The sequence below is a fragment of the Prinia subflava genome, chromosome 9, assembly GCF_021018805.1.
Source record: "Prinia subflava isolate CZ2003 ecotype Zambia chromosome 9, Cam_Psub_1.2, whole genome shotgun sequence".
NCBI lineage: Eukaryota > Metazoa > Chordata > Aves > Passeriformes > Cisticolidae > Prinia > Prinia subflava.
The window spans coordinates 5735174-5749459 of record NC_086255.1 but is presented as its reverse complement, the minus strand read 5'-3'; the positions used below and the strand labels follow the sequence as shown (position 1 = coordinate 5749459).

Here is a 14286-nt window from a genome sequence, read left to right as displayed (position 1 = left end):
CCTTCTTAATGAACACGTGGGTAATTTTCACAGCAAACACCAATACCGAGCAAACAGTTCAGAAAGGAAAGCAAAACTGGCAAAGGAAGAAAGAGTGTTATTCCACATGCAGTTGCCAAAGGCTATATATGGTTATTCCTCATTTTGATCATAAGGTTTTAATCTTATTGCAGATGCAGTTCTCAGGGTGGTCAAACAAATTTTAGTTCAAAATGCCAACAACATATAAAAGTGGCTATGAGCTCCAAAGACTCCCTTTCATATATAGCTACATATACAATTTGTTGCAAATAACATGCATTGAAATCTGCATTCTAAGCAGTATGTATTCCTGCTTCACTCCTTTTCAACCTCAACTTAAATATGGTTATACCCTCTGATTTGTTTACAGCTTCTAAGATTAAAGAAAAAGGAAAATTCTACCTGATAGAACACGTCAGACAAAAGGAGGCCATAGCTTGACACAGAGCACCACTCCTCTCTCACTGATAGATTGCCACTTTCATTAAAAACACAAAACAACAATAAAGCCAACAAGAAAAGACACAGACAGAAGCTGTCTGGGCAGTGGAGATTTACTCCCAGGCAATGCGTGCAGCCAGCCTGCCAAACTTTTGACAGGGGATGTAAGCACTGATATCTTTTCTCCCCACTGCAGATGAGAACTGTGCTAGCTCAGCTCCCAAAGTCCGTGTCACAGTAAGGGAGACTGTTCATGAAGGCACAACATCTGCACACCCACCTGGCTCCTGAGAATCACCTCAGGAGCCCTTTAATGGGAGGACACCTGGGAGCTGTCAGCCACCACCTCCCAAGTGGAAAACAACTGCTCTGGATAAAGACAAAAAACGCTAAGAGAGGTGCTGATGGCTTCAGACAAAGTGCCTCACTAGTGTCACAAGGCAAATATCAGGCCTTGGTTTTAATCTCTGCAATGCAGAAATTGTGGTGTTGTCTGCTTTATCAGCATGAAATGTCACTTTTCAATTTTATTCTCCTGATAGCATTTCATGTCAAGCCTCAACAACCAAGACATTAACAGCGATGGACAACAAAAAAAAGCGACATTGACAATCAAACTCTGCTCAACTAAAGCTGGACTTGTAAACTACTAAAATACCCAAGCCAAAGAGAAATCAATAATAGTATTTTCACAGCTCATCTATGAATTACTGTAATCTGTGTGGGGGAAACAGAACCATCTGTTTTCTGTTCATTACATGTTACTGTACAGCTGCTCCAAACTGCCAGACTGAAATCAATTATTTGCTTCAGCACAGGATCTTTGTCCACATCTCTACATTCACATTTATAGGACAGTAACTGGAGCTGGAACAGTTTTATATAAACTACTTGAATTTTGTAAACTAAAAAGCAGCACATGGCAACAAATTCATGAGTAAATAGAAGTTGCTAAGATTTTTATATTAAGTGGCCATCATTAGAGCCCAACTTGCACTTAAAATCTATACTTATTCAGATATAGCTATTAAAAGAAAAAAAACAAGAAACTGCTTTGGCTGACACTTTTTATTCCTGGTCCTAGTCCAGAAAAAGCTGTTTAAATTATATGGGGAGGGGCAGAACTAAGCATGACATTTACTTCTTACAACTCCCCAGCAACTATTAAGTCTTTAAATTCACTCCTACCCTACCTCAGGGATGTATTACAGGAGCTATTCAAAATACACACTCCTAGCCTAAGGTTTTCCAGGAAAGAAGAGGATCCCTCATTACTTCACTCCTCATCCTGAGTCCTATCAAACTGTCAATTCAGGGGGTTGGGGATAGTTCATTTTTAAGTCTGTTGTTTTTCAGATTGTTTGGGGTTTTTTTAAAACACTCAATACAGGCAGACAGTTTAATTTGCTCTTATCATCTCCTACATTTGCTCTTATCTACCACTTGCAGGGTTAAGAACAGTTTTCCAGCAACAATTGTACTGTGTGTCTGTCTACAGCAGCACTGAATGTTTGGTTGGATTTCTCAAACTCTAATGCAGTTGCATTGGCTTAACATCTGCTTGGCTGTGAGTCAACTGCTTCTGAGAATAACATACTGTGGCTGCTGTTTAAAAGCTGATGTTAAAGACAAAATTTCATCTCCTTACACACCATAGTGGACATCTCAGCACAAACAGAAATCAGATGTAGCAAGATAACACATTTGAGAAAGGATGACATACAAGAAACTGTCAAACAAAACAAGAACCTGGAGATCCTGCATACTAAATTACCCTTCCTTTATTTGAAATTTAATATCGAGGCATTTCAATGTACCTGTAGACAAGAAACTATATATCTGAAAAAGATTTAGGTTTTTTTCAGCTTGAAAACCAGTCTCAATACTGTTCTTAAACTGAACATTTGAAATCAGAAGGCAGCTGCTGGCTCAAAACAACTCAGAAATGGCTCACAAGAAAGAAACAGAGACAAGAGTTCTGTGCTTGAGGAACACAAAGTTAATCTGGTTATGCAGAGTCATCTGGCACAACCAGCAGTATGTGTAGCAGAGTTTACACTCCTGTGGTGAATGGGCAGCTCCATTTTCCTGGGAATATGCTCCCTGCCAAAATGCCAGCACATATGGTCAGCATCCCTCCCACGTGAAAAAGAGAATGGCTCTAACTACACAAATTAACCTGTTATTCATGTAAGTGGTCTGAATCTTCTTAACCACTCTTTGTTCTTTCTCAAGAAAATACAGTTTACCTTCCCCTGCAAGGTATGTGATGCCACATCTACCTCACTAGACATTGGTATTATTAAAACATTTTACAAAAAACAGACATCAAACCAAAGCACAACTAATTCAAAGGCTGTGTCTTCCTACCACTCAAACCTGTTCAAAGCCTCATGACATTCTTTCATGTAACTGTCTTACAGCAGGCTAGCCATGTTCCATTCCCAGTCTATACACTTGTAAAACAAAAAAGACACTGTATCTAGACCATCAAAACCCCAAAACATCAAAAATCAAAGACCATTATAAAAAGACCATCAAAACTGTGTAGCAGTAAGAAATCTTCAGAAGCTTTTCTATCTATTAAATACATATTGATTGGAGCTGTATTTTCTTGTATCTTTCTGTAATAGCATCGAGGTCTGCAGCCCCAGTGTGGTGTGACAAGGCACTAAACAGAGCTGGAGGACTGCAATCCTTTCCAAAAAGCTGCAAGCAAGAATGCTCCTCCTCAGCTTAACTTCCTGATGGTTGTGTAATTTCTAATGGCAATTCTGGCAATATGGTCATCCCCACTACTTCAAGTCAAAAGCCATCTTTGTGATGGCAACAAAGATACAAATATTTATAACACTTCTGGTTTCCACCATCTGAGTTCAAATCATCCATGTAATCTGATTCAGTTCAGTGAAATTCACAGCAGTAAATTCACTTTAGTATTAACGCTGCTTTTGCTGAGACCTTTGCCAGGGGTTCTTTGCAATGGCTCATTCAGGACACCTGACTCACACACATCCTCCCGAGGAAACAGCAAGTGGGACAGTACTGACAGTACTTTCACACACTGCACTGACTGGTTTGAGAGCCCACAAGACAAAAGGCTGAGAAGTTGTAATGATTAACATCAGGCAGGAAACCTTTCTGGCATTGCACAACAAAGACTATAAACCTGCAGGTCCTGGGGGCCAAAGAGCAGACATGCAAATTATCTACCAACACCAGTGACTCCTCACTGCAGTCATGTTCATTATAAAAAATACAATTCATCATCATTAAAAACCGCACCACAAATAGAAAACAACAGATTCCTTTTTCTATCTCCGCTGAATAAAAAAAAGGTGCAACATGACAAATAAATGGTTTTCAGTTCTCAAATCACTGCACATTTCACTGAGTTTATTCTAACTAAAAGGAAAATATTGCACTGCACCTGCACAAAAAAGCTATGTTTGCAAGAAGTCAGCTCAAAGCCACAGGGCACTCTGATTGTCAATGCTTTGAGTACTTTCCAGCTTTTTTTGCTGAAGAGATAGGTAATGGATAAAGTGCTTGATTTTAAATTACTTTATCAGAGTGCACAAGAATAAATTAAGCCAGAAACACTAGTGCCTAATGCAAATACAGTTTTACTCATTTTAAAGAGATGTATTTAATTTGAAAGCATATGTTTGTGTATCCACCCTACCTCATACATCTGAATGACTCAGCAATTACCCATAAAAACAGCTGACATTATTTTGAACCACAACATAATGAACCATGTCCATTACCAGTGAAATGTTTCCAAATAAAGCATCTTGGAAAAATCATCTGCATGCTACAGGCTTCACAAACCTCATGACAACAGGAAACAAGTTAATTAGTGTTTTCTGCAATGACACATTATTTGTTTTAAGCTGACAAAATACAAAATTCCGATCAACTCAGGAATTAGGGAGATTGAATTCTCAATTACTGGAAGTCTACATGGTAAAACTCTTCTCTTAACTAATGCAGAGAAGCTGGTCAAACATCAGCAGCAGGAAAGGAAAGCAATCCTTGCTGTGAGTCCTGCATAGCAGTCTGAAGAAAGGGTCATTAGCTGACAGATACAGTAATGAGGGTGCTGAAAATGGCTTGGCACACAGGAGGCCCCACAGCAGCCTGAAGACAAGCAATTCATCTCATCTGAATGTATCATTACTCAGCAAGCACTGCTCACTGCTTTTACACCCAGTGTCCAACGTGCAGAAATCCACCAGCCCGGCCACAATGTCCGGTGGCCTCTGCCACCACTGAAAGTAACTCTCTGGAGCTGAAAAGCTCTGAAACAAAGTTTCAGGGATGCATGGGGCAACAAATACCAACACCACACCAGCTGTCCTGCAGTCTGGAAAAGCAGAAGCCACGTGGGATGAGCAGGGTTTGTTCTGAGTGTCCCAGCACAGTGCCTGGGACACCCAGCTCAGGACACACGAGTGTCCATCACTGCTGACTCCAGCTGTGGCCAGCTGCTCAGGCAAGCACAGGGCTACACACAGGGAGGGGGGAAATAAAAATATATATGGAGTTTCTGCAGTGAATGCCCTGAAGAGAGAAACGAAACTCCATTAAAACTAAATCCATGCAAGAGCAAGTCTGACCAGTCCCCTGAGGTGCTCACCCTTTTACTGGTTGGTATCTGGGCTTTACTGGTTTGGCTGTTGATGAGTGGCTCCTATAGGAGACAGCTTGCTCTGGCATGTTGGCTGAATGTAGACATTCTGCAGCCCACTTGCCATTCAGCTGTTACAGTGCTATGCAAACAAGGTGCTGGCCTGTCCAGAAAAAGACATTGTGCTTGCCTGCCATTTCAGCTTCCACAATCATCTGCTTTCTTAGACACACCAACATTCCTGCTTCTACTGGGCTACTTTTGCACCTCTGAACATTAAAAATCAACAACTTGCATCAAGTCATTGCTTGCCAAATAGAGAGAACTCTTAAATGTTGGCAGGTAAATGAGATTATGTCAGAAAGCAAAACACCATAAACTGTGCATTAAAAAGATTCATATGTATAAGTTTTTTCATTGTTTGCCGTAGGAATCAGAAACTTCCAAGCAACCAACATTTACAGAGTAATTTGCTATTGTTGCTAGGGTAAAGATCTAGAACTGCATTTTCAACATAAATCCCAAGTGATTGAATGTCGCCAAAATGTATTAAGATCAAAGAAGTATCAGGATAATTAAACATATTGTAGTAATTTCTTAAGAGTAAATTTCACAACCCACAGCTAAAACAGTTTCTTTATAGAACAAATTTTTGAGGCACGTGAGAGTTTTACCTCCAGCAGCCCAAAAAGATCCATTTGTCATTCAAAAGCCAAGCCATGTTCACACATCAGACAAAACTCACATAATGCACTCAAAGATGGTATCGTGTTATAGTACAGGTGTGTCTAACCTACATAAGGAAGCTTTTGCAAGGCTAAGATTGCATTAAATAGTTGTCTCAATTATTCTTTCAACAAGCTGATGCTCAGAAGACAGCCTTGCTTTTAGGCAGAAGTATTTAGGCTCATATGTGCTAAAGCAAACTTTAAAATCAGCCGCCTCTGTTTTGGGATTTAAGAGAAAAGAGTCTAGGATTAACACGGAGTAAACAATTTGGGGTATTCCCAAATTCAAATCAAACTAAAGCAGTGTATTACCATGGGATATATCAGAAGAACTGGCCAAACCTGTATAGCTGAAATGATTCATAGTTCTCACAAACAGAAGAAAAATGTACAGGCTGCACCAGCTCAGCAGAACTAAGGGAAGCCTTTATTTTAAATACTATGTTCACCAACTCCAAGCAATTTTTACAGAACACTGGGGCTGTCACTCCATGAAGAATAAACAGAACATAAAAAAAGAGAAAGAACCTAGCAAGTACCCTGCCTATTCAATGCTGGATGGTTATTTTTCTTTGTACGGAAAGCCACAAGAGGAAAACAGTGCAACAAAAAGGACATCAGAAAGATCACAGTGCCATACATTTTGAGAATGCACATTTAGCCAGAAATACCTGATGCAGTCAAAGCGTTAAGACTGTTTTGAGCCAACAGAAATTAATTATCAGTGTTAGAAGCACTGAAGAAGCTGCTGTAGTTTAGGGTTTCTTTGTATTTGGCTTCTCTACCTCATGCACTGCAAATCAGTACAGAACTCAAACATCAGTTACAGAAGTGAAAAAAGCTGCAAGGAAAAATCAAGCAGTGTTGCTGCTACAACAATGACAAATTCAAGCACATATCTGGAGATTCTAGTCTAAAAGGAATGTTCAACAAGGAATACACATGAAAACAATCATGGATGCACAAGTAAGATGCAGAGAAGGAGAGGGATATACAAACTGCATGTATTAGGACTGCTGTAAACCACTGACATCTACAGATAGGCCAGAAAAATGCAGAATAAGCTGTAACAGAACTCCGTATGCAGTAATTCTCAACTTATACTTCACAATCTGTATTTAATTCACCTATATTTTTTCCTTTAGATTTTCCCTTTTGTGCTGCTTGTGGTACACAAGAACCATAAACAGTTTATACAGATTTACACAGGAATGGCAGACATTTATCTCATGTGCTCAGATCACATTTGACTGAGGTATTTACATCCCAGATTATATTTAAGATTTCCCACTCATCATTCTTTTATTCTATATCATATATTCAGGTTTAGCCACTGCTCTCCACATTGCTGAGAACTCCAAGGTCTGGTCCTGCCGAACCCCTGGATGTAATAGTTGGTTTTCTGTCTGACAGCCCATTAGTGAGTGAAATAGCTGACAACTTTGTAAGTTAATATCAATCAGTCTTAATAGCAATCCCCTCCATGGGCCACCTACATACTGCTCTGATACAATCACAGATCCCAGGAAAGAGAGAATTAGATTGTGCAGCTTCTTACCTGCAGCTCCTTTGAGACTCTCTCTAAGTGGTTAGTTATCTTTTTTATTAGGTCACTATACATCTGTTCCGAATGCTGCTGGCATACACACTTATACACACAACTGCAGAAACAAATATAGGAACAAACAATGAACTTACAACAGTTTGCAATGAAGGGTAATAGACTTCAAAACATTTTGTTCAAGTTTCAATTCAGAGGATAATAGAGTTAAGTGAATGATTGTTTAACTTTTAAATACAGCCCTAAGCTTGGAATGAGCTCCAGCAGGCTCTTAGGGCTCCCCTGGAGGCTCCAGGGTGTCCATCCCATTCCCCCTCCCCAAGTTCATTTTAACTTACAATGAGTTCTCCTAACAGTGCACTTCAAACAGCCAGGACAGTTCTGTCAACAGCACATTCCTACTTCTGCCTTTTGTCTCTCCTATGTCAATGAAGTCTCCATTAAAATAAGCAGGTTTAACAATTCTGTGAATATTCTAGGCTAAAATCCTTACTAAAAGAAGGAGAATGCTGACAAGTACCATAAAAGTTGCATCAAAACCATGGTAGTGTTAAAAAGAAATGGCAAAAGTTCTAAAATTACAGAACCAAGCATGCTTCTCCATACTTTGTTACTTAAATTTTAAGAAAATTCTATACTTTCATAATAAAGAAAGATGTAAAATAGGAACAATAAAACTAATTCTGCATTCTGTGGCCTGGTGGTGTTAACTCTGGTCTTCAGTGCTACATTTGATTCTTAAGAACACTTTATTGCTCTCATGCTGCAATATAACATCTGCAAAACAAGGCTATTCATTGAAGACATGTTTACAGCAGTTGTAAAATAAATACATGTATTACTTTCAGCAAGATGTTATTCGAGTAGTCATCACTGTCAGGACTAACATCAACATTCATCTGTACCAAGCAGCTTTTACTCCTCAGTCAGCATTTTGAAATTTAGCTGCCAAATCCAAGAGGCCCAGGGAGACTTCACCTGGTACCTTGGGCAAATCACATCTCTCTTGTGCTCCCCCTCCACTCCTCTGCACCAAGAACTGTGACAGTAAGCAATTTAGGCCAGAGACTGCTCTTAGGACATGTGCAAACAACTGATTTCCAGGGAGGTCCAGACCCCAGCCTTGAATTCTGCAGGCTTTAAATGGCCCCAAACCCCAAAGCTATGGGACAGCAACACTCTGTCTCTGTAGGGGAACTACAACTTTCCAATTCTCTTCTGAGAAAATGGTACAAAGACAGGCAAACTACAATGATGGCAAAAGTCTGCTTATTTGGTAAACCATGTTATTCCTTAAAAGACACCCTACACCTTTCATGTTACTGTATTTTAAAATAACAGAGTATCTGTAGTTTGATATTATTTAACTATTATCAGTCAAAGTCACTATTTTTCTTTCATATCAAGTCTACCAAGAGCACATCCTATATTGAAACTGCAAAAGATATTTTGGTACAATGCTCTTCACTAAGAGCAAAAATATCAGTTTGGTTTGGATCAAAGAGAGAAACACTGCTAAGAAAAGGGAGACTGATTTTTATGATCTCTTACAAAATCAGCCAGCTGGGTAACCACTGCAAATGGCCACACATCTGTTTGTTCCATAGCTAACCAGTAGCTCCACAGCCACTTCCACAAGCTGACTGCTTTATTTGCATGCAACTGAACTGAATTTTAAAGTACACTTCTCCTTGGTGTTACACACACTATTGCTGCCTCTATTTCTGCAATGTGTTCTGTAGTAAACACCAGTCTTCCCATGTACACACAGGGTGTGTTTACATTTTATTTGAACACTTCTATTTAGAGGTTCCTTCCCCATTTTGAGATCCTGTTTTCAGTTCCTGATTGTGGGCTAATCCTGTGAATCATCCGTGCCCTGATATTACCCAAAAGAAGTCACAAGCTTGTTAGTTCTTTAACATTACTAAACACCTGAGGAAAAGGAAATCCCAAAAAGGACATTAAGAAGGTGAGCAGTGAATGAATATCCAAGCTCTCTAAGTTGTCCTGAGGAACAGAAAACTGCACTGCACCTGGGAGGCAGTGGAGACTGCCAGAAGTACAACTCAGCTGCTCCTGTTTTCCTCATCTCAAACCTTCCTTCACGCCCCTCTGCCAATTTATCCAACGCTTTTATAACTGGAAGTGACTATGCACAGGCAGACTTTGGACTTGCAGTTGAAAACAGACACTAATGACACTCCAATACCTTACAGATAAACTGGTCCATGGCAAATATCTGCACACACACCTTGGAAGTTATCTCCCAACTCTCACTGCTGGGGAGTGAACACCTATGGCTATCATTGACCATGTTAAATACAGCAAATACCCAAATATTTAGGTATCTAAAAATGTATTTTGAGTTTGCATTACAGAAAACTTGATTCTTTTAGTCAGCACAAAGACGACCAAAAATACTACTGTATTTTCACCTCAGTTTTACTGAAAGGAAAAATATATAAATAGATAAATAGCTGTTTGAACCACTTCAAGAAACATTCAGTTTTTCAGACTAAATAACTGGCTTAGAAACAGAGAAGATCTAAACATCAAGTCTGCTGCAGACTCTCAAAAATACTCAAAGCAAACATCCTTATTAAATTCAATTCTAAAAAAAAATCAGTTATCCCCTTGTCAATCTATCTTGTCCAGATTGTCAATCAAAGGAACAGTCTACAAATATTAAAAAAAAAAAAAAAATCAGTCTTCTGGTTGGAAGAGGTTGTGGCAGAGCAATTACAACCACAAATGTATTTTTAAAAGAAAACTGACACACCAGCTTTACCAGTAACACTAAACTATGGAAAATCTTTAGTCTTGGCAATAGTAAAATAAATGCAACAGATAGCCATGCATCATTACAATCCTGCACCAAGTGCCCCAGATGTACAGGGCTTATCCAGGAGAACTCAAACCTCAGGATTCCTTCAGTAAATAAAACTTTCGAGGAATAGAAAGACAACAAGGGTGAACTCCAGTTATCTGCAAACCATAACTAGACATAATTAAACCATTAACTCTGCACACCTACTCTTATTCAGCAATGACTTCTGAGAGATGTCTTACTGCAGACTGTTTGCACATTGGGGATTTCAAGCTGGGAAAGGATTCTGATTACTTACACTAAAGCTGGCTCTCTTAATTCAAACAACCATCTCAATAATTTATACACATGATGATTGGTAACTGAGTCCTGTTAAAAGCAGTTCCAAAAGTTTGGAGAGGAAAGAGGAAGTTTATTGAAGTTTTCAATGGGAACTAAGGGGCAAAACTGAACACCTGCCTTTCTTTTATCTGCTTTCCTAACCCAAAGTTTTACAATGCAGAGACAAAGTGGCTAAGAGCAAGTGGGCATGAGACAACAGAGCTGAAAGTCTCTAAAAACAGCCATCAGTGACCAGAGCTGGCAGTATTATTCCAGAGGACAACACTCTGGTGAAGAAAACCAAGAAAGCAGAGCCACAGCTGTGCTGCTGGCAAGGGCCAGGAGTTTTAACAGCATCTGGGCCAGTAAATCCAGCAGCAGTCACCCACTTTCCATCCTGTTCACCAACACCCTGAATACCTGCCACCTACAGGACAAAAATCTCCATTTTAGTTCATCTCTTAAGAAGCTGCCAGGTCTCTAAAGCATTTAGCATTTTGGTTTGGAGCAGTGTGATGGGGAAGCAAACCCCCCCCATTCCCAGTACTGAGCCCTGCTTTAGCCTGAGGGGCAGTTCTGTTGTGTGATTAAATCTCTTTTGAACCAAATTGCAGCTCCAAGACACAGGTACAGCCCCAGCCTTCTCCAGACAAGAGTGTGTTGCCATGAATTTTCCTGGTTTGCTGAGCGTTCATATTAAAGGAGAAACGTGCAGTTTCTCACGCTGGTGAATTGTAAACACAGGACCATGTTTTGTAAATATTGGCAATGTTATGAGTACTTTCTCCAAGACAAGGAGAAGGGTATCGCCACCTCTCCTGTCACATTGGTCCAGGAGGCTGTCATTCAACCTCCCCTTGTCTTGGAGAAAGTACTCATAACATTGCCAATATTTACAAAACATGGTCCTGTGTTTACAATTCACCAGCGTGAGAAACTGCACGTTTCTCCTTTAATATGAACGCTCAGCAAACCAGGAAAATTCATGGCAACAAGAGTGGAGATGCAAAGGAATGTCCTTCAAACTGCCTGCTACTGGGCAAGGGGAGAGCACACCAAAACACCTGAGGCAAAACACAAATGACAATTTACATCAAAGGACCTTGGCACCAGGTGCTTCTATTTCCCTCTGCACATCAACCACACCAAATTAGTTTTTACTAGGTATCATAAAAAAGCCTTTTGACACATTAAGTCAACTGCCTGCCATGCCAAACTCTTTGGAGAAAAGGATGTTGAGTCTTTCATGCATTTCCTAGTACATTACATTAAGCAACTGTGATGGAGTTTATTTTAATGTTAGTGTTTTCAGCACTTCTGCATTTTACTTATTTAGCATTTATTCCTGTTAATATGGTATGTCAAGATATGCATCTGTTATCTCTCACTTGAACTGTTCAAACAGTTCTGTATTTTGCTAACTTTCCCATTTGTGTCCTCAAAGGTACAAAATATGACATATGCATAGACAGCAAGATCAAATAAACATTTCCTTTTAAAGAAAAAATAAGTTATGTAGCATTTAAAGTATTTCCTTACCTGTATATTTGTTCATAGGAGATAGGGATGTAGTCACCAGGACTTTGAGTTAAAAGCTGATCTATGGCACTGTCCAACTTTGGCCAATATGTGCTCTTATAGTCTTCAATTGTTATAACATTCATTACTGCAAGAAAAAGACAAGAGGAGATTTAGTAACTCCACCTAAAAGACTAGAAACGAGTGAATGCTCTGTGATTTCAGATCACACCAACAACCAGGCCAAAAAACCTGGGAACAGCTCATTTCCACCAAAATAACATCATCTAAAACTAAAGCCCAGACTTGAATTTGTGCCTTTGTATTTAGAAAAAATAAAACCAAAACCCCTGCCAAATCAGTGCTTTGGTATTTCTCTGGGGCCTAAATAACATGGCAAAGCAAACTCCTGGGAGTTCCAACACAAAAATATAATAATAAAAATTTATAACAAGATTTGTTCAGACTAATAAATTATATAACTCTGTGGCAGTTCAGAATCAATTATTAAAAAGACATCTTTACATTTAGGAGAACAAGCTCTGGCCAAGACTGGTAAGTTTTTGAATATTCCTTCCCAGCAGATGTATTAATTTCACAAGTCTCAGGTGGGATCAGCAGCTTCCCTGGTCTAAAAGATGATGCAACTCCCTCTGCCTTCAACTGCAGTTAGGCTTCCAGGCAACTTTTTTGAATCTGTATTACAGTTCCCCTCTAGCAGGGACAATTACACTCCTTTTCCAGATAAAGATCACCACAGGGAAGAATAGGAGGTGTTTAAATTAGCGTTCCCCACTGCTCCTGATCTTCCTCCTGAGCTTCCCAACTGCACCCTCTTGCACCAGTGACTCAGGGCGCCTCCACAGCCACAGAAGGGTTTGGATCGCTCTCTTTTCAGGGAGGATTTGTGAAACAACCACTGCTGGCTCAGTTCCAGCACGTTCACACCCACCCCTCAGGGCTGAACTCACAGCAGTGCCTCCCTGCCCTGTCACACCACCACAGCTTCACAGCACCCACTCAAAAACCCCCTCAGCAACCAACAGCACCTCAGTCAAATCTGTGATTTCAATTCAAGCAATGAAATCAAATCAAATCTATCCAAACAAAAAAGGATCAAAACTATCCAGCCTAGGAAAGCTAAAATAATTTCTTCAATTGAACTCCACACGTGGGTCTGGCCCAAATGGAACCGAGAGTAAAGATACTTCTCACTCCACACACACCTGTTTAGACACAACACTGGAAAGAAATATTTTGGTTAGGGATGAACTTTAAATATGCATTTCAATGTAGATTCACTGATGCGTTTGAGAAGCAATATTTTTGAAAGGTATTTTGAAGGGGTTCAAAGGAGCTGGGTGAGTCACTTCTGGCAGCATTACAAGGAACGATTCTAAGGGAATTGGCAAAACAGTTACAAGTTTTCATGAGGAAAAAAAAAGATTTTAAAGAGAACGCGGAACAGAGAGAGGTGTGAGACAAGGAAGTGCTGGCACTCTATCAGTACAAGCAAGTATTACAGATTTGTGTGTCATGTCAGGGTATTTCAGCCAGAAACTTTGCTTAGAGAAGGATGCCAGTGCAGCACTCCTGGCTCCTCTCCATCCAGCTGCAGCCACTGGTGCCCTCTTTCCTCACAGCTGCTACAGAATCAGATCCAGTTAAGCTGAAAGTGTCCGAGCAGTGACCAGGTCCCCACTACCCAGCGCTACAGGACACTGCCCCAGGAGCCCGGGCTGCCATCTGAAAGGACATCACTGTTTGCTGACAAGAGAGAAGGTCACTGGGCTGGCTGCACAGCCACCAGCACTACAGTTAACGAGTCCAACAAGTCAGCTCCCCCGTGTAAAAGCAGCCATGCAGCCAGCAGCAGCACAGCACCTCCCTGGCAGCAAACCCAGCCCTTATTCCCTGTCTTGCCATGCCTCGTTTGAGCTCTGACCCTTTAGAGCCCACACTCCAGGCAGGGGTTCTCAGGAGCAGCCCCACACAGCACCTTCACTATTCCCGCTTACACTCTGCAGCAAAACCTCAGCTTTTGGTTTACTTTGTTACCCCAAAAAAGACAGGCCTCCACAGAATCACTCTGTTCCACAGAAAATATTCAGCTGAAGTCAGCATGAACATAAGACCAAGTCTTGCTTTAAGATTTCAATGTATAATCATGCCCGTATCTGGTTTAACATATTAAATGAGCCCTATTATCTGGTTTAACATACTAAATGAGCCC

At 40.3% G+C, this 14286-nt stretch overlaps 1 protein-coding gene across 2 annotated transcripts in view; it reads right to left on the bottom strand.

Annotated features, from left to right (window-relative positions):
- The window catches only part of CACUL1 (CDK2 associated cullin domain 1), a 43821-nt gene that overhangs the window by 25081 nt on the left and 4454 nt on the right, over nucleotides 1-14286 (bottom strand). For both annotated transcript variants that reach the window (XM_063405221.1, XM_063405220.1), the window contains exons 2-3: nucleotides 12075-12201; nucleotides 7382-7484 (exon numbers count right to left, since the gene is read on the bottom strand). In XM_063405221.1, coding sequence (XP_063261291.1) covers nucleotides 7382-7484; nucleotides 12075-12201 — 230 coding nt within the window. The remainder of the gene's footprint in view (nucleotides 1-7381; nucleotides 7485-12074; nucleotides 12202-14286) is intronic.